The 21,033-nt window shown below is 48.3% G+C and overlaps 1 protein-coding gene across 1 annotated transcript; it reads right to left on the reverse strand.

The window, feature by feature from the left end:
* Window positions 1–443: 443 nt before the first annotated feature.
* On the reverse strand, window positions 444–4,446 carry LOC136493949 (peroxidase 16-like). The gene is made up of 4 exons (XM_066490076.1): window positions 4,017–4,446; window positions 3,705–3,902; window positions 2,191–2,356; window positions 444–1,102 (listed from the first exon to the last, which is right to left on the reverse strand). The coding sequence occupies exons 1-4, from the start codon at window positions 4,260–4,262 to the stop codon at window positions 696–698; spliced, it is 1,017 nt and encodes a 338-aa protein (XP_066346173.1). The 5' UTR covers window positions 4,263–4,446; the 3' UTR covers window positions 444–695.
* Between the last annotated feature and the right edge of the window lie 16,587 nt (window positions 4,447–21,033).

A 21,033-nucleotide genomic window follows, 5' to 3' on the forward strand; every position in this document is an offset into this window, starting at 1 on the left:
GCAGCACTGCGCAGTTGGTGTTTTCAGGATGGGGAAGTGTTATACAATACGAAACAGCGTTGCACTGGCTGATTTTGCCTGAGGTTCAGGAAGAAGGGAATAGCAACCATCAGCATGTACAGAGTTGAATCATGCGCCGCTACTTCTGCTAGTGGTAAAAAAACTGCTGCATTTGCTAGTGTTGCCTACTACTGTTATTGGATCACAACCAACTACCAGTGAAACTTTTGCACGTGTAAAGCTTGTTCAGTCAATCCTGTTCCTAAGAGGATTAGAGGGAATGAACGGGACCTACTTCCCTTATTTTTTTTAATCCCACTCCAATAGTATAATCCCATCGAACAGAACGAACTGATTCAATTGGAGTACATATCCTAGAAAGGATTAGACTTAGACATGCATTTGACCTGATCCAAGCGCGCTTAGGCGTAACCATGTCAATGGAAACATCCATTAGAATCAGAATTTGGAACATCTGCATCAATTTCTATCCATCGGGCAGCTAGCTCAGAAGAAGAATCTCATCTCATTGCTAACAAAATCCATCCCACAACGCCAAACGTACGTATATAAACAAAAGAAAGAAGAAATGAACCCACGCACGTCTACGCCATCGAATGGAAGGAACCCCCAATGCAAGCTACAGTGCCAGCAACCAGCTAGCCTACTACTGATCAACTGATGAAATACAACGGCTAGTTGACGGCGGTGCAGACGCGGCGTATCTCGCCGTCGCTGCCGGTCTTGACCCCGATCCTGCCGAGCTTTGCCATGGCAGCGACGAATGCCTCGTTGAAGGCGGTGCTGTTGGCGGCGAAGAGGTTGACGGTGGGGCGGGATCGGCGGTCGGTGAAGAGCACCTGGTCGGACGCCAGCAAGCCCTTGTTGTAGCGGAGGTTGTTGAAGTAGGCGTTGTCGAAGACCTTGGGCGTGGTGACGTCCAGCATCGCGAACGCCGTGGGGCTGTAGTTGATGGGGCACACCCGCCGCAGCGACCGCAGGAAGTCGAGGTTCATCGGCGGGTTCCACGCCAGCCGCTGCTTGAACGTGTAGATCCGCCGCACGAACTTGTCGCAGTGCGTCACCCCGATCGTGTGCGCGCCTGCAGTGTAGTATATGGCAGTGCATTGCTTGCTTGGGTTAGAACATGATGATCCATTGCCTCACAAATCACAATGCATGTCTTATTTTTCGTGTTCAAAAGCCTGTGGAATTAAAGACCGGAGCTGGCTTTTCTTGTCATCCATTCTTTGTAGTCTAGCAGTAGTAGTCCTACTTTGCATGGACAACATTGGGTGGTTCAGTCAAAAGTAACTGCTGCTCGTTTGGATTTTGTCGCTGGGGAGAAGGCTTCGTGTGTTCAAATCTGAATCAAGAGGTTATTTTACTACTGCTAAACACTAGGATCTGACAGGAACCAAAAACATTCAGACAAAGGTGTCCCCTGTTCTCATGTACTATAAACGTCGTTTTTTTTATCATTCCCAACACCGAATCAAAAGATAAAACAAAACCAAAACATGGTAGCCTAAACAATGTAAACCCCAACGGTCAGTAAACAACACACTAAAACCCCTCAAAAGTTCACAAGGAATAATCTTTGTTTATACGAACCAATCAACCAACCTCCCTAGAAATGAGCCAGAAGCCAGCAGGGTTAACTTTTTGCAAAGCTGTAGGCCGGCGTCTGTTATTGCGGGATTACTTTACCACTTTAAAGTGTTGGCTTCTCACCTCTCTCTTTCTTGCAGCACCAGCACAGAGTACTCTGCACTCGTGTTTTTTCTATTGTGTACGTACGTGATGGTTTTCCCAAATCACACAAGACGGGGGAAAGTTTTCTGGCTTTTTACGAAAAGCACAGAGCGGTTGCAGTATAGAACAGCGAACCACTTTGTCTTGGTGCCGCAAACAGAGGATAAAGTCACGTGAGCCACAGAGAGCACGAGAAAGATGCTTCGTACTGCGATCAACCAACCTTGTTACGGTAGCTGTTGCTACAACCAAAAGAAAACAGTAACGAGGAGGCTCACTCCCACGGTTAATTTAATTTGGTTTTTTTAATCTAATTGACAGCCTAGGTTGTCTTGTGAACTCAGGATTCGTAGACGCCCAATGGTCTCGACGGACTAGACCTGACAGCGCTGTGGAGAGGAATACAGATACAGGGTGAGCAGGGCAGAGACGAACCTGAGAGGGCGATCATGTCCGTCTGGGTGAGGCCGTTCTGGGCGAAGAGGGAGTTGAGCTGGTCCAGGTTGAAGCCGGGGCCCGGGAGGACGTGCTTCACGATGGCCCTGTTGAACGTCTTGCCGTCCAGCCGCCCCAGCTCCACCGCGTAGTTTGGCCCGCCCAACTGCAAACGCAAGTACAGGGTGAATTTCTCTGGTCTTTCAGGGAAGGTACCGTCTGTATACAGGCACGGAGCTAGCGGTGGGGCTAGGGGGGCTTCAGCCCCCTCCTACCGCTCGCGAGCGAGCGAAGCCCCGTAGAACCGTCGTCTGAAATTTCAGCTGTAGATGTACAAGTAAGAGGGGCTGAGATTTGCTGAACTTCTTTTCTTGCTAATTGCCGTTGTTTAGTTTCTCATAAATTTTTTCCTAGCTTCGTCTCTGTCTGTATACCATAGCAGCTCTTGGCCGAACTAGTAGCTAGTAGTAGTGGTGTGGTAGGAGTAGTGTGCATGCATGCATGGTCGACACTGTTTTTTTTTTTTTTGGGGGGTGGGGGGGGGGGGGGGCGGCGGCTGTAGTAGAGGAGTACTGGATGAGTGGTAGTATAATAATAGCCTGCATACAATTGTCCGCATCCCGTGGCTACAGTCTACGGAGTGGAAATTTTTGTCCCCTGCTGGCCTCTCTGTCGAGACGCTTGCAAGAGCGGACATCGCGTCTCGCCGTCGTCAGTGCGTCACGGACCTACACCTACGCTAGCACCGGGCGTCACGGGCAGGATTAGGAATAGGAACACCCCAGACACGGCCTACGTACACGGCTGCTACCGTACTAGTAGGAAACTCTTTGCTGTTATCCATATTCTACTGTACAGTACTCTCTAATGTCTCATGTGATGTCATGTCACTGTCTCAAGCCAGCGAAGCCGTTGCCCAAAGCCCCGGTGCCCGCGCATGCTCTCGCCCCGTACGCGGAACGGCGCGGCAACAGGCAGGCACTGCGTCAGCGCGGGGCGCGGGTGCCTTTCCGCCTTGGCGTCCGCGTCCGCGGACCGCGGGCCAGCGGCGGCTGACACGCAGCACATGTCCCTCTGGGCGAATCGGGGTGGTGCGCCGCGCTGTGCAGGCCCCCCGGCGCCCGGTGCTACGGGACCGCGAATCCGCGACCGGCTGGCTGCGGCCGTCGAGGAAAAAAAAGTCACTGGCACGCAGGCTTGGAACAGTGCCGGTGCGTACCACGGGGCCCGCCTGCCATCAGACGGACCGGCGTGGTGGCGGGCCTTGCCGCGACTACTCTGGGTCACACAGCTTCACAGGTCACTGGGATATACGTACGTACTAGTAGAATGGTAGTAATGCACGGGACGGTGAACTGAACCGACCAGCACGGCGAAAGCTTGGCGTGGGCCCGTGCGTGCCTGGCCGCGGACACTGACACCGGTGTGGCCCCCTACGTGACGCGGTGAAGCCGGTAGGATGGCTGGTGGTGGAACAGGCTAGAGCCAAGAAAGAGCAGGATAGGAAGGTTTACCAGGGAGACGACGTCACGTGCGGCCATGGCGAGGATGTCCGCGCACGAGACCTTGCCGGCACACCCGGGGAGCGCCTCCACGGCCGCCTTCGCCTTGTTGATGGCGTCCACGGCGTCCGGCGACAGCGTCGCGTCCGCGCCGCTGTGGCTCTCGTCGTCCCCGTTGGGCGACATCAGCATCACCGACGCGTCGCATCCCTGCAATATAATGCAATACCCCCACGGCACAAGGCATGCAAAAGCTCGGTCAGGCTGAGAGACGAACAGGCACGGACCAAGCGGCAATACCCCGAAGCTGCCTTAGTGCCTTACTCTGACGAAGCAGTCGTGGAAGAAGAGGCGGAGCGTGCCGGGCCCGACGGCGAAGCTCTGCTGGAGGCGCTGCGAGATGACGGAGCGCACCGTGGACTCCGCGCTGGGGCACGAGCTGCCGTAGTAGTTCTGCCGCAGCTGCGCCCTCGCGGCGCCCACCATGCCGCCCAGCAGCACGGCCACCACCGTCACCAGCGCCGCGCCGCGCAGGAGGAGGAGGAGGCCGCCGGCTCGAGCTCTCGCCATTGCCGCCTGCCCCTGGCCTTGGCCTCGCTAGCTAGCTCGGTCGCCTCGCCGCCCTCGGTGCGCGCGGCTGCGTGCCACTGACACTAGCGTGCGTGCGTGGGCAGGGGCTCTGACGCGAGGAGAAAAGTGCGGGAGCTGCCGTGGATATATAGGAGAGAGGACGGCTGTTGGTGGTGGTTACAAACGACGCGCGTGCAGGCCAGGGGAAAAGGGGGCTAGAGGGAGCGGGGGTGGCGCCGGGCGCGGCGCTATGGGCTGCTGCGGCCTGCGGCAGTGCGAGTGCGTCGTGAGGGATCAGCCTCGGCCTCGTCAGTCGTCACGGCGGAGATCAAGAGAGAGGCTACACAAACACAATCTCGGCGCGGCTTTTCCGGTTACCGATGCCCCTTTTTTTATAGTGTTGTTAATTTTACGCAGGGATGAGACGATGGCGCAGGACGGTTCATCAGCAGCAGCTCAGCTCATGTACTGCTGCTTAGGGGAGAGCTAGTCACTTCCTCTAAGCCAATTTATTCAATAGTAATAATTTTTAGTATATAATTTTTAATAGTACGTGTAAGAGTTTTGCTCTTATCAAGAGCTAGCTTTTCTACCTCTTCTATTAAAATATAAGAAAAATGATAAAAGCTAATTGTTGGAAAATCCCTAAGAGCAAGGCTAAGAATATCGGAAGGATTAGCGCCCGCAAGGCTCGTCCAGACGCCATGGTTTAGGACGGTCCGAATTTTTTACATTTTAGCTCTTTTTTGAAAGTTTCTCATAAATAGACCCCTGATGGAAAGAATTAAGAAAATGGATCTTTAGCTCGACGCCATTGATGCTGGCGCCGAGCTAACACATCTCGGCGCCAGTGTCTCTGGCGCCGAGCTCGGTAGATGACATGGCAGTGAGCTCGGTGCCGTAGATCTTGACGCCGAGCTCGGCGCCAGAGTGACTGGCGCCGAGCCTTTAATACCTATGGGCCCCGCGCCTCTCTTCCTCTCCCTCTCTCGCCCGCGCCCTTGCCTCCACCGGCCACCCTCGTCCGCGCCGCGCCACCGCGCCCGCTCGCGCGCCCCAAGCCCCGTGGCCGCCCCACGCCGCGCCCCGCGGCCACGCCGTTGCCCGTTGCTGGCCGCCCACGCCGCGGCCAGCGGCCCTCCTCCGCCCTCCACCGCCGGCCTCGCCTTAGCCTCGTCTTGGCCTCCACTGCCGGCCTCGACCGCGGCCGCCGTGCCTCCCGCGCCCGTCGAGCCAGACTCGCCACACGGAGCCCAGGGCATCCCGTGCCCGTCGCGCACCACCGCCGACCCCGCCACCTGCAGCGGCCGACCGTACCACCGTCAACCCGGATCGTCGGCCTGACCCTCGCCCATCGTCCGCTGCAACTCCGTCGACGTTCGCGGATCAGTCGTTGGAAAAGGTAAAAATTATGAATATGCAATGTACCTACTTAGTTGATATTTGTTATTTACAAGTTAATGTGATGACTCAGGTAGTTGATTTAGTTAGTGATCTAGTGAGATATATATGTCGATAGATAGAAACATAGATACATAGGTACATAGATATAGTTAGATAGCTACTTAGATATGTAGTTACATATTTAGTTAACTACATATGATCTAGCTATTTAGTGAGTATACTGTATATATATACGTAGTTATTATCTTATTTACTTAGTTTGTAGTTAGAAAATACTTGTAAGGTACTATCTATCGTCTAATTTGGACTAAATGACATGCGTTTCGTTACGTGTTTGAACTAGATGGACAACCTAGTCACCATATATCATGGAGGCACCGTTGAAAATGATCGCTATGGATATGTTGAGTTTGTTGACATACAAAGCGTGCCTGTGCTATTCAATGATAGGCCTTCATTTAGTGAGATAGTTGCAAGGGCTCGGGAGGAGCTGCATTGCCTTAGAGATGATGGCATTGCAGTTGATGGTGTACTGCACCTAGGTTCTCCTCCCAACATATTCAGGCGAATGATCTCAATTGGTTGTGCGGATCAGTGGGAGAACTATGTGAGATCGGCTATAAAGAGCTATCTACAATGTTTGGACGTGGTTGTGCATCGGATGTTAGTTGATCCCATCCCTCATGGGTTTACCCCAGCAATGAATCATCAGGCAAACATCGACCCTCCCGTTCCAGAACCTTATCTGCATGTACAGATTGCACCTACGGTTCCCGATGCTCAATCTGCACCCAATGCGATAGTTGGAGATGGTTGTCAGACTCATGTTTCTGTGGTAGATCCTCCTTATGAGATCCCTTTGACACAGAATCATCCGAGTAAGTGTCTTAACTGCATGGTTTTTGGGAGCTTACCCCATTCCTTACATCTATTTCTTTTATTCTTTCCTCATTTCTCTACTGATGTTGTAGGAGACATTCCTGAGAATGTAGATGTGCCCCCTGTTGCTGCGCAAGTGCACTTTGAAGATGGATTCCGTGGCTCCAATAGTGTTGAAATTATGCATGATTCGGAGCCATATGAGATGGCTAGGGCTCTTGATTCTGATGATGATCGCCCTGTTGGAGAGCTGATGGAGAGTGATGTTGAGATGATGAGGCGTATCTTTCCCGACCGCCGTGATCCTAGAGTTCACGAGTTCAGCGATCTTGCTCATTCCGATCAGACGTTTGTAGAAGGACGTGATGATAAGCTCCTAGAAGCTCCTGAGGCCAGTCCTTACATGGTAATTGAGAATGGGAGGGTGTTCAATGACCTCACTGCTTTGAAGAGGTGGTTGCAGGCTTTTGCAGTGATACGAAAGAGGCCTTACAGGGTATTGCATTCATATACGGAGCATCGTTACATAGTTGTGTGTGACAAAGAACATTGTCCATGGAGAGTTTGTGCAAGGAAGCAACAGGTAACCAGAAAATGGAAGATCACAATAGTTGTTGGGCCACACAATTATGCTGACTATGAGCTGACACTGAGGCATCGGCAGTTGACATCTACCCTCATTGCCAAGCGGTTGATGGGAATTTTGCAGGGAGAACCCAACATGAAGGTGAGGACAATTATCAGGACCGTTGAGGCGTTGTATGGAGGATATGTGATAACTTATGGTAAAGCATGGAGGGCTAAGCAGTGAGCGTGGAAAATGATATATGGGGACTGGGAGGATGGCTATGAGCAGCTGCCGGTTCTTTTCAATGCAATCAAAGCAGTGAATCCAGGTATGCATTATGAGTACATCCCAAAACCTAATGCATGGAAGGATGGGAGGCAGATATTCTTTCGTGCCTTCTGGTGCTTCCCTTAGTGTGTCGAGGCCTTTTGAAAGCTCTAGTTTGGTTTTGGTTAATTGATGAAACCCTAAGTGCTAACCTAGTTTATCATAGTAATCATGAGATAGGTAGCACTATTCCAAGTGATGAAGCAATGATGAAGATCATGACAATGGTGATGGCATGGTTATGATCAAAGGCTTGAACTTAGAAAAGAAGAAAGAGAAAAACAAAAGGCTCAAGGCAAAGGTATAAAATATAGGAGCCATTTTGTTTTAGTGATCAAGACACTTAGTGAGTGTGATCACATTTAGGATAGATAGTCGTACTATTAAGAGGAGTGAAACTAGTATCAAAATGCGGTTATCAAAGTGCCACTAGATGCTCTAATTCATTGCATATGCATTTAGGATCTAGTGGAGTACTAACACCCTTGAAAATATTTGTGAAAATATGCTAACACATGTGCACAAGGTGATACACTTGGTGGTTGGCACATTCGAGCAAGGGTGAAGGAGATAGAGATGATAGAGAGTCAGTCTTGTTGTTTTACAACTGACCGGATGCTGGTCTCGGGGGGACCGGCGCGTCCAGTCAAGCGTGGCAGTAATGACCTGGCGTCGGTCATGTGACCGGACGCTGGGCCTCTGACTAATCGGACACTGGAAGGATGTGTCCGGTCAGAGCTGACGTAGCTGCACAGATGTCAGGGTAACTGACCGGACGTTGGATGTGTCCGGTCAAGGTCGACTAGACGCGTCCGGTCAAGTTTTGCCGTCTTTGGGAGCTTATTGGAAATGACCAGACTCTGGGTGTTCGGTGTTCGGTCACTTATGACAGAGTGTCCGGTCATGTCATGACTGTTGAGATCAGACGACTCCTATTGAACACAGGATGACACGTGGCCGCCATCGGGCGACCGGACGCTGAGGCATGCGTCCGGTTAGTAGGACCAAAGCATCCGGTCACCCCGACCAGTTCTCAGTGAAGGGTACAACGGCTCTATTTTGTGGGGGCTTCTATTTAACCCCATGGCCGGCTCAAGCTCACTCTCTTGCACATTTGCATTGATATAGCAACCTTGTCAGCTTAACCAAAGCACTCTCACTCATCTCCATCATTGATCCATCATCTTTATAAGATTGGGAGAGAATCCAAGTGCATTGCTTGATTGATTGCATCTAGAGGCACTTAGTTTTTGTGTTGCGCTGTGGATTTCGCTTGTTACTCTTGGTGGTTGCCACCACCTCAACGGCTTGGTGCAGCGGTGGAGGATCAGCACGAGTTGGTAATTGTTCGTGGCCGCCTTCGGTGATTGTGAGGGGAGTTGTACCTATAACACCTCGGTGTTAAGCATGCATTAACATTTTGCAAATCATGAGCATAATCATTATTATGCATTCATAAGCATGACATGAAATATAGAATTGAAACATACTAATGAAACATGTATGTTGCATAGTTCTGTTTTAATAGATTGGATGTTATGTTTGTTTTGCCATGTGTGTACCTTGGTTGATCACTTAGACCACTTAGAAGTAATTAGGATGCAATTTGGAGCAAGGTGTATATTCAAAGTTTTCTCAAATTTTGCTTTTAAAAATAATCTTCTAAAATAGGGTTTTTGATTTAAATTAACATTAAATCTATAGTTCAAAATCTAATTGGGTTTTGACCTTACTCCTTTTGGCAAAGTTGTAGAGTATATTTTTCTGAACAACTTTTATTTTGGGTCCAACTTTTGAAATTACTTTGAAAAGGTTTAAAAATTCATTTGAATGAATTTGGGGAAGAAAATAAAAAGGAAAGATCACATTTTCACTTAATAGGCCGCCGCCTCCCTTCTGGCCCGCTCGCGGATTTGGCCCGCGTGCTCCCACGCCGTGCCACGCCCCGCGTCTGGCCCAGCGTCGCTTCGCCGGCCTAGGCCCACGCCGTGTTGCTCCCGCGCGCGGACGCGCCGCGCCCGCCTTCCCCGCCTGCCCGGCCGCCACGCGGCGTCCGTACACCAGCGGCAAAGGGCGATGCTCCGACCAGCGCTCGGCTCAAGAGCCGACTAGACGCGCGCTCCACCCCATGCTCCTCTCACTTGCTGCCTTGTCCCCCTGCCTCTCGCTCAGCAGCAGCAGTGCAATGGCCGTCTGCCACCGCACGCGCCCGCTCCCTCACTGGAGTTGGCTCGTCCAGCCACTAAAGCTCGCCGTCGACCACTCCATCTCGCCCTGAGCTCCTCCTCCACCTCGCGCACCCCGTGCTCGCCTCGGTAAGTCATGGGAAGCTTCCCTTCCTCAGGAATCCCTCGCCGGAGTGCTCCGCTCCATGGACATCTCCTCTCCGCTTCGCATCCCGCTCTCTTTTCTCGCGCACGAGCACCACACCACGTCACTGAGGCTTCCGAGCGCCTCCACTCACTGTGCCGTGGCCGGGGACGCCCCACCGGCGACGACCCGCGCCACCGCTCCGCCATGCACGGCAGCGGCCGGCTTCCCGAGCTCCTCTGGCCCCGATAGATGCACCGGTAGGTCCGCCTTGGCCCGGTGGTCACGTGGGTGGTGACCTCGTCGCCGGCCACCTCGCCGGTCAGCGCTGCCTCCCCTGCAGCGGGTGGCTGGCAGTTGGGGCCGGCTGACCCGTGGGGGCCCGCTGTCAGCACCTCGGCGTGAACCTGGGTGCACTGCACCGGGTGCACCCAGCGTTTTCAACGGCTGGATTTTCGTTTTAAAAGAAAAAGATTTCTGGAAAATGCTTTTAAAGGATTCTAAAATACATAGTTGCTGCTGTGGTGCCCCAATTTTGGTGAAACAAATTTCTATATGCTTCTTATTCTTAGATCTACAGTAGAAAAATATTGCATGTGGTTTTTGTGATACTTTTGTATAGGGTTTTATTTAATTCTTGTATTTGCTGTTATCTTAGAAAATGTCTAGTAAATAGAATAATTATCAGAAAAATATGGTTCTAGTTTTGTTAATCTCCTTTAGTGATGTACTTTGTAGGAAAAATATATGTCATGCATGTTCTATAGAGGAATATTGATGTGTAGTTCAAGTGCCTTTAATTGATGATTTTTTTGTTATTTTGATAGAGAGCAAAAATTGTATAAAACATGTGTATGATAATTTTTGTGCAGTGATTGTTTACTGTGTAGAACATAGGAAAAATATTAAATCTGTTGTTTGATACTTTTCATAATACAAAGTATTTTCATGCTCATATTTATGCCATAGCTTGTCATTTTTGTGTAGGCTATTTTACTTATCCAAATGCCATCAAAATTTTATGGTAGTCTACTTAGAGTAGTACTATGCTACTGTAATTTTCTCAGATTTTTTTGTACTACCAAAATAGGTGTTGCTGTTCAAACCTAGTTTCAATTAGGGTTTAATTAACCTTTTTAATGCATGTTTAGTTAATAATGTTTGCTTTGGTGTATCTTTGAAGCATCTTAGCTTGCTATGGTGACTTGGCATGTTAGTACAGTGGTTGTAGTAGTAGTATAGTAGTACATGTTCTTGGATGATGTTGGCTACCTTGTATAAGAGCTTTACTTCTACGATGTCCAATAAAGTTAAACATGTTCATCTACATTCCATGCATCATGATCATTACATATCATCTCTCCGATGCACCTATGTATGAGCACTTATACATCTGCATCATATAGGATCATAGGAGGAGTTGCTAGTAGCAGTTCAGGAAGAGCAGACCAGGACAGATCCATAAGAAATTCAGGCACAGGAGGTGCCAGAGGAAGAGGAGCAAGGATAGGACTTGCCCGAGTGCGTGGATCATCAACCTAGTTCGTTCGAACGAGGCAAGCCCCAGAGTATTCTAAGTCTCCTACTTTATAAAAACAATTCTTTCTATATATGAGTTTATATATTATTGCATTAAGTTGGAGTTGATTGAAACTGTTGATGCATTTATTACTATCCTTGCCTACCTTATTACCTTTTTACCCTGTTAGGTCAGGATCGAATAACTACTTAGCCTTGCTTAGACCGGTAGCGATCAGTGATTTCCGGTCACGTACATTTTATAGGAGGTTACTGGAAGAATTTAGCTATGGAAAGAATGATATCCTGGAATTAACCATGTGTGATGGATAATTGGAGACCGGACGGAAAAGTTGGAGGCAACCAGATAGGGTTCTGAGGTGCTGTTAGTTTTCTGTCTGTGTCGATTAAGGACCGATCGTTGCTCGTCCCTCTTGTCATGTTGAACGTATGCCTCACATTTAGCTGGCCGAATAAAGTACCTTTCGACCGCGAAGCTAGTGACACTATTCGAGCCGGGATAAACTCGGATTGGCAGACTGGTGCTGAAGGGGGTATGACGGGGACGCGAAGAGTGAGCCTAAGGTGCGTCCTGGCTGTCGGGCGGTCCCTGGGTAGTGCGGTCCATGACTGTTATCCCGCGGCTACTTGGAAAGTATCAATAGTGATCTGTAGCTCACTTAATCGGTGAGTGTGGTTTGTGTGAGGAATAAATCACTAGCTGGTTAGGAATCGATTCGAATCGCCATCGCTCCTAGATAGTGAGCACTTGACTCGAGCTACAACATCGTAGTAATTATGATGGAACACTGATGGTTATCTGGATGGTATGGGAGATGCTAAATCTAAGTTGGTAACTGGATGTTATTGGTTAATCAAGTGATTGCTATAGTATAGGTGCTTACCTAGATGGATAGGTCATAATTAAGATGATGCAAAGTACTTTAAATGGTTTCTTCATGATAGCTTATGCTTTTCGCAAACGAGTCAGCTAGCCCACTAAAGAAAGCCTTGCATAATCCTTGGTGTCACTTTATTTTAGTTTAAGACGGGTAAGTCTAGCTGAGTACCTTCTCGTACTCAGGGCGTTGTTCCCATTGTTGTTGCAGATGGTCAAATGTACTACGGCTATTGCATTAACCGTCTATACCCGGCGATGGGCGACAACTAGGACCAAGGGCAATGGTCACTCCGTATCTCTCATCTGATGCTTTTGTTGGAGATGACTACCTACTGGCACTGTATCTGAACCAAAAGCGTGTGTGTGGCTTTAAAACTATTTGCTTCCGCTATTTCAGTTTGAACTTGGGTTGTAATAACTTTATGTTCTAAACTCTAATGTATCCAACTGTCATCGCGAACTTTATGTAACATGTGACGGTGATTGCTAAACTTGTACGATCTTGGTTTGTATGTCGATTGGTTTGAAATCCTTCATGGTTTCACGAACTACCGGGTTATACGGGCTTAAGTTTGCTAAATTATCTGCTTCGGCGGAAGATTTCCTTACTTAATCTCGTATAATTGGTTGGTTCTGTTACAGTACCTTCCCTGGCGGAGTGCCAAAAGGTAACTCTAGTGAATTGCTCGTGTCATTGAGTTACCTCACTTATGAGTAGGTTCTTACGGTGTCCAATTGTGTGGACGAGGTTTGTGAAACACCTCTTAGTCGCCGAACCACCAAGTGTTGGTCGACACAACAGGAACTAGCGTGTTGGCAAGCACGTGAACCTCGGGAGAAAATCGGTTGTCTCTTGTCATTTGTATTCTCCCGGTGATTGGCATAATCTTCATCTTGTGATTGATTTATTCGTCTACACGGCGGTATAATCATCCTACTCACTCACTCACATTCTTGCAAACTAATTGTAGCAAGCTCTTTAGTATAATTAGAATTGAGAGCTTGCATTGTTATTCTAGTTCCTCTAGCTAGTAGGATTGCAAGTTGTGTGACAAGTGATCATTGCTACTAGAGTTGTTGGATAGGTGGCTTGCGACCCTTGTAGAGCTAGAGCAAGTTTGTATTTCACCATTTGCCATACTAATCAAATTGTTCTAGTTGATTTGTAGAATTTAAATAGGCTATTCACCCCCCCTCTAGCCATATTAGGACCTTTCACCTTTAGGCAGTGTCGTCACGTCTTCTCCATTGATGGTACGTTCTTGATTGGCAAATACCAGGGCACACTTCTTATAGCCATATCCTGTGACACGAACAATAAGTTGGTTCCTTTGGCATTTGCTTTGGTTGAGAAGGAGAACAATGATAGTTGGGGATGGTTCTTGAGGCAAGTCTGGATACACGTGGTTGGGCCTGGCAGGGAGGTTGGCATCATATCTGATAGGCACCAGGGCATACTTAATGCCATGCGAGAGTAGATGGATGGGTATACACCTTTGCATCATTATTGGTGTACTCGGCACCTTGTCGAGAATCTACTCCGGAAGGATGGTGTGAAGGGTAACTTTGATTTGTTCTAGGAGGCTGCTCGACAGCTTGAGGACAAGTACTTTCAGAAAAAATTGGACCAGGTCAGAACCGCATCAAATGCAGAAGGTAGACAATGGATCATAGGTTTGATGGGGGATTTGGAGAAATGGACGAGAGCTCACGATGCTGGTGGATGGAGGTATGAGTTTCAGTGCAGCAACATGGCAAAGTCATTCAATAAGTTGCTACTGGGGATACGTGGTATGCTCGTGAATGCAATCGTTCAATTCACCTTCTATAAGCTTGTTGCCTGGTTCAACGATAGACATGCTCATACATTGCAGTTGCGGAGTGATGAAGAGATATGGGCTCCAAAACCAAAGGCACACCTAGAGAAGGCAAGAGAAAGGGCTGGCACACATGAGGTTACATGCTTTGACCACGCCACAGTGACTTATCAGGTCGAGCATAGGGTGGTACAACGTCCGACGGTGAGGTCCGAGAGTCGAGGATACATGTGGTTGTCCTCCAAGATTTCAAGTGCACTTGTGGTAAACCAAGGCAGTACCACTTTCTATGTTCTCATTTGGTGGCAGTAGTTAGGCATCACAACTATAATATCGAGAGGAGGATACCTCACGAGTTCAGTGTCGACACGCTTGTGCACACATGGAGCCCCCCCCCCCCTTCATGCCTTTCTAGGACCCTAGAGAGTGGCCTCCATATGATGGGCCGAACTACATTGCGGATCCAGCTTACCGTTGGAACAAGCGTGGATTAAGGTAGAGGACGAGGTGCTTCTCCTTAGCCGTCATTGGCGGAGGGTTAGGAGGGGGGTGGAACCCATCGCTTGAAGTGCTCACATGGATGTCTCCCTCTAAACCAATTGTCAAAAAGGAGGTACCTAGGATCAAACTTGTCTGCACCATCGATCCACTGAAAGAAAAAGCACCTCTCATGGTCCTACACAACGAGATTCCAACAAAATATTAGTAGCATACTTGCACAAATAAAGAAAAAGAATAGTGGAAACAATTTCTTACATTAAAACGACTGCATGTGTAGAAGCAACGCGCCGCTGTGTCCGGATGTTTCGATTGAAAAACATGGTCCGGGAAACCACAGTCATAGTTAGGGACAGGGAGGTCAGGAGGGACGGGGGCATCTTTGCTAGACACGTTGGGGTATAATTCTTAAGGATGACCCCGTTTTCACCAAAACTCCTCCCAAAACATTTCTTGCATCTAACAAAACGGATGTAATTTAACAAACATAAATCAAAACATCACAAATAAATGTCAATGAGAACCATAAATACAATACCACCAATTTCGTTCTATGAACCCAAAGCAGTTAATATTAAACCATAAACCTAGGGTTTTTCATTTGATGCACAACAATGAACCAATAACATAACTACATGCGCCTAGGTTTGCTAGTTTTTTCACGCCTTGGCATCATCCTACGGTTGTATAATACATATATTGATGGATACAATGAAACCCTAAGTGATGACGATTATTACGTTCAAAAATCCGACTAATACATACCGAATCGATGCGAAAAAAACTAGGAGGAGAGCGAGGATACCTTGCTCTCGAAGATCTACGGATCAAATTAAAGTTTCTAAGGTTCAATATGTCGATTCATGAGGTAGGGTGAAGTGGGGAGAGAAAAAACCCGAGAGGGAGGAGAAAGAAGAGGAAGAACGCTCAGACAGTAAGGTTGCCCAGGGTTAAATGGCAATGAGCTCAGCACCAATCACTCTAGCGCCGAGCTCGGCGACAGAGTGACTGGTGCCGAGCTCACTACCATGTCATCTACCGTGCCCAGGAGCTCGACGACAGAGACGCTGACACCAAGACGTGTTAGCTCGGCGCCAGCACCAATGGCGCCGAGCTAAGGGTTCATTTTTTGAATTCTTTCCGCCAAGGATCTATTTATGAAAAACTTAAAAAAAGAGCTAAAATGTAAAAAATTCGGTAGGACAGTTCATCAGCAGCAGCTCAATTCATGAACTACTGTTAAGAGCAAAGCTAAGGCTCTGTTTGGTTCTCTTCTCAGGTGGGCTGCATCGTATTTAGGCGCCCAGGCCAGTATTAGGTGGTGTTTGGTTGTCCCTCCTAAATTTTAGTCGTTGTCTCATCGAATATTTGGACACATGAAGTATTAAATATAGACTAATTATAAAACTAATTGCATAGTTTATGACTAATTTGCGAGACGAATCTTTTAAGCCTAATTAGTCCATGATTTGACGAGGTGGTGCTACAGTAAACATATGCTGATGACGGATTAATTAGACTTAAAAAATTCATCTCGTGAAGTACTGATGGATTATGTAATTTATTTTTTTATTAGTATGCAATATTCTCTTAATACATCTTCTAAATTTTAATCACTAAATCTGAACACCACCTTACTCGGGATGTGGCCATGCAAGCCATGCTTGTTTGGTTGCCTTCTTCGGTAGAGCCTGGATGCAATGGGAAGCTATTTGGTTGCCTTATATCTGCGCTCGTACATGCATCGCTGCTCTCTCGCGCGTACGTGCACATGGCTCATGCGAGCCAGGCTGCCAGAAAACAGATTCCAAATCCGTTTTTTGGGAGCTAGGCTCCGGCGCCTAGGCTGCATGACCAGTGACAGGCTCAAGGACGAGTGCAGGAAACCAAACACCGGCCTGGTTTAGATTGGGGTTAGGAATCAGTATTTGGCACTGTAGCACTTTCGTTTGTATTTGATAATTATTGTCCAATCATAGTCTAACTAGGCTCAAAAGATTCGTCTCGTAATTTACAATCGAACTGTGTAATTAGTTATTTTTTTATCTACATTTAATACTCCATACATGTGTCCAAAGATTTAATGTGATGGAAAAAGAGTGAAAAAACTTGCAATCTAAACAAGGCCACCGTGAAGTTGCATCACAGGAGCGAAGGACGACTGCATTAGGACAACTAAACAGACCCTAATAATATCGGAAGACTCATCCTGACGCTGCTCTCGTACCTGCACCTGCATCATATCCCATGCTCCGAGGCCCCGCATCGCATCCCATGACCCCACGCCCCATATCGCATCGCACGCTGAACGCAGCACTCTCGACGACCCCTGCTCCAACGCCAACGCCAACGCCAACGCTGAGGCGAGACAGAGGGAAGGGAAGGGAGGGGAGGGAGAGGAAAGGGCGAGGCACGTCTCGTGAGGTAGCAGCAGAAGCTCTGCCCAAGCCGCTGTCGCCAACCACAAGAGCCATTGCAACATATACGACACCCACTATACTTTTGAAACATCGAGATGAAACATTTGCAACATACGTATATAAATAGATGAAACACTTGAAACATGCATCTGAAACACTTACAAAAATACCTGAAAACTCATGAAAAATATTAAAATATGCAACATCCAGATAAAACACTTACAACATATGTGTAAAACATATGTAACATCCAAACAAACATACTTGCAACATACGTTTGAATAAACAAACGAAACATTTAAAGCATACACTTGCAACATACGTGTATAGCCATTACAATATGTGCAACATCCCGATCTACTTTTCTAACATCCAGATGAAGCACATGCAACATCCAGATAAAACATCTGAAACATTTGAAACATTCAGTTACAACATGCGCTTTCAACGCAATGTGACCTTAGCCTAGAGGAATGGAGGCTCGTCGTTGCGGTCGGCGGCGGCACATGGAGCTCACCGGCGCAGCAGCGTGCGCGGGAAACTCGCCAATGGGACGGCGTCACGCGAAACTCCTCTATCAGCCAGGGGAATGACGACGTCGGCAGCACCTCGACGCGACGGGGTACGGGGCGCACAGTGGCGGCGGATGGGCTCACCGCAACGAGCGAAGCGAGTTGGAGATTTTCTCAGCTGTCGTAGTGTAGAGACGGAGGAGAGACCATAGATGGGGTAGGCCCGTCGTTGGCTATTGGACCGGTCGTTGCGCGGGCCCAAGTACGAGGCGCTCGGACGAACGTGCCTGGACAGAGCCCTCACCAGGGTATTATCGTAATAATATAGCCAGTTGCTGACTGTAAGGATCTTAGAAGCCTATCTCTTAATTAGCCGATCCATATAGTAGTTAACTCTTCACTATTAGTACCTGACTCACTTGTCTCTCTAATAAAATTTTTTGGTTCTCGTGTCTAAGCCGGCTGGAAGTTTACAGTCTGCTTCTTCTCTTTCTCCTCTTCTCTCAACTCTATGTCAGCATTTAACCTCTTTCTCCTCTGTGACAACATTCAGCCTACTTACATCCACTTATTATACTTGCTCTAACCGATAGGTTTTGTGTGTGTGACTTGATATGTTTCCACTGCAGAGTTTTATTTGGTGTTGTGTCGAAAAGAACAGGAGTCTAGTAGTGCACAGAACCGGGACCAGCTACATGCTTGCTTATCATCAGTCTGTTCGTTGATTGATTTTTAAATAAATAAGCTCGATTAGTACTTAGTTTATTGTGAAAGAAAAATACCGTTAGACCGGCTGTAACCACGGTGACACGGTGCGCATGCACACCACACAGCGCCACGCACTGTGTCGGTGCGCGCAGCTAGCTAGCCGCGTCCCCTCTGCGCAGAGCTCGGCATGCACGCATAGCCAGTCTCAGCAGTGCCCAGCAGCTAGCCTATGCCTAGCTACTACCATCCAAAGCTCCTTCACATGGCCTCGTTGCGTCCAGCTCGTGGCCAGCGGCACCCATAGGCATGGTGGCGACTGGCCACGCAGGTAGGCAGCGCTCCGCTTTCGTGTGTCCTCTACCCAAGGCCGCAAGGCGCCAGGGCCGACCCGGGGACAGAACAAGATTCACGGACATGGCCGGTGCAGAGAAACACGGGGCGCTTTCCGTTGAGAGCTTGTCAGGATCAGGATCACCCCACCTGCGACTGCGAGGCTGTGACCGAACCCGACCGAACCGAGGTGCATGCCTCGGCACGGCAGCGTGCCATCCATGCCATGGCATCCATGGTCTCTCTTCCTGTCCCTGTTGTGCTTAATTCCCTTTCGATCGGGCGTTGTTGTCATGGTAAATGGTTTGTACCATAGCTGTTAGCCCATCCATCAATCATTGTAGCCGATGATTGTTTCAGAGAGGCATGAGAATGAGACCGGAAAAAAACACCATCTTTGGTTGGGACCAGGACTAGCAAAGCACATCATTCAGGCATTCATTCATCAGACCGCCATGAACATCTATCATTTTCATTTCATCCCACAGGCACCAAAACTTCTTCACTCTCCTGCAGCCTTCCTAGTCCAGCCAGCGTCATCCAAACGTACTAGTAGTAACCTGATAGGTAGTCAAAATGTTGTGCTACACATCTGCTGTTCTTTGTGCTGGAAATATTCTAGCGCCCCAACCAATCTGTGTCAGCTGTTGCTATTGGCCCAAGAGCAGAGCTAATCTTATTCTAACAATGGAAGTACAGGGCAGTGACACTAACCCACTAGTAGTGCATGCATACTAGTATTTGCATAGCTAACAAGGCTACTTTTACCAGGCCGGGGCCGGCCATGCATCGAACGCAGGAAGCAACTCCCCCTGCTCCGAGTCCGAGTGTTTCAGGCGACCAACATGCATCGCTTCTGCCGTATTTTCTCGGGGAAACGGGTGTTTTCTGCAGGTCGCGGTGCGCGCCTACGTTGGATTGGCGAATGCTGAACCATGGAAGCAACTTGACAGCGTGTGTTAACCCTGCTTCGAGAGCCGCATAGGGCGCGGTGTTTTGTAATGTCCAGGGCAGGCGCATCTGCCTGCCGTTCTGATCGATCGCGACGAAAAGCGAAAGAAAACGCTTTTGTTTATTTCGGCCCATTAGAATACGAGGGATCTTGGCCATTTCTGCCTGAATCGTCTCGCGGCAGCTGGTGTGGTGTCCATGCGCACCATGCGTCCATGCCCCCCTGAGCCCTGTGGTCAGTGTTATCCAGTATTCTACTGAAACTGTCGAATTTTTGTCCACTCTTTGTTTGAGGGAAATTTACTGCAGCTGTGAAACCATTCCGTTTCCGTAGTGTAGGATATACCAGAAGTACTACTCATCGTCAGGATTCTAACTTGTCTCACCAGTATACCAGTTTAACCAGCCATGTGCAAATGCAACCCCTGATTTGTTACTGCTCGGTAATTTCCCTTAACCGAGCCGGCGGAGGCTGGAGCTATACGTAACCCGTATTGGCTGTGTGCCGTAGGTAGTACTAGTCCCCATGCGGCCGGGCCATGCCACTGCTGGGTAAGGGGAAGGCTAATAATACAGCCGGTTTGCTGGTTGTAAGGCCAGTCTCAGTAGAGGTTTTATCTTTTAGTTTCTAACACATCCATATTTTGGAAACAGTGTAGAAGAGTTTCATCCCCATGAAACTCTCTTTACTCCCATGAAACTTTTATCTTCTCTCTCTTCATCAAGACAGTGCCATGTCAGCATATTTAATGCCCATGAAACTCTATGAAATCCCCATTGAGACTGGCCTAAGGTTCCTTGTAGCCTTCTCTCAGCTCACTCATATAGTAGTTAGCTCTTTATAGTTAATACATGACTCACTTGTCTCTCTCACAGACTTTCTTAGTTCTTGTGCTCAAACCGGCTGTAAGCTTACAGCTCGCTTCTCCTCTCTCTCCTCCTCTCTCTCCTCCACCTCAATATTTAGTCGACTTACAGCCTACTATTATACTTGCTCTAACTGTGAAGTGTACTGTACTGTACTCAGAGCTGTATGCCTCTGTCATGCAAAGAGTGCAACATTCAGCAAAAAGGAAGGAACATTCTTTGAATAGCTATAGCTATAGCTCTTCCCCGTATCAATGCCTTGAAACCAGGCGAAGGTTGGCTCCTTCAATCACGGAGAAAATGTAGCACTAGGCAACCTAGTTTGGTCAGGAATTTGCAGGAACCATATAGGCTCCGTTCGCTTGTCTGAAAAAATAAGACAAAACACTGTAGTGGCTGTTTGTGTGAGAAAAAAATGCTGTAGCGGCTGGAAGATACACTGTAGCAACATGAGTAGAAGCAGCCGGGCCAGCCGGCTTTCTTCTGAGTTCCGAGAGAAAACGAGAACTGGATTCAAACGGAAGGAGACGTAGCTAGCACGGCCATTTCCAAAGATCAATAATTGAGGCACCCAACTCTATGCTACAGTCGCGTTCAGAAGTTAGGACCCGTGATAGAGCTCAACCAAAACAATTTCAGCTGTGGTTTCTTTTTTTTCTTCAGTTTCTCTAATTAGAAAAACGGTTTTTCTAATTGTTAAAACAGTGAAATGACTATAATATATATTTTTATTTTTTTTATTTTGCTGAGCTAAGGGTAGT

The sequence above is a fragment of the Miscanthus floridulus genome, chromosome 11 (genome assembly GCF_019320115.1).
Source record: "Miscanthus floridulus cultivar M001 chromosome 11, ASM1932011v1, whole genome shotgun sequence".
NCBI lineage: Eukaryota > Viridiplantae > Streptophyta > Magnoliopsida > Poales > Poaceae > Miscanthus > Miscanthus floridulus.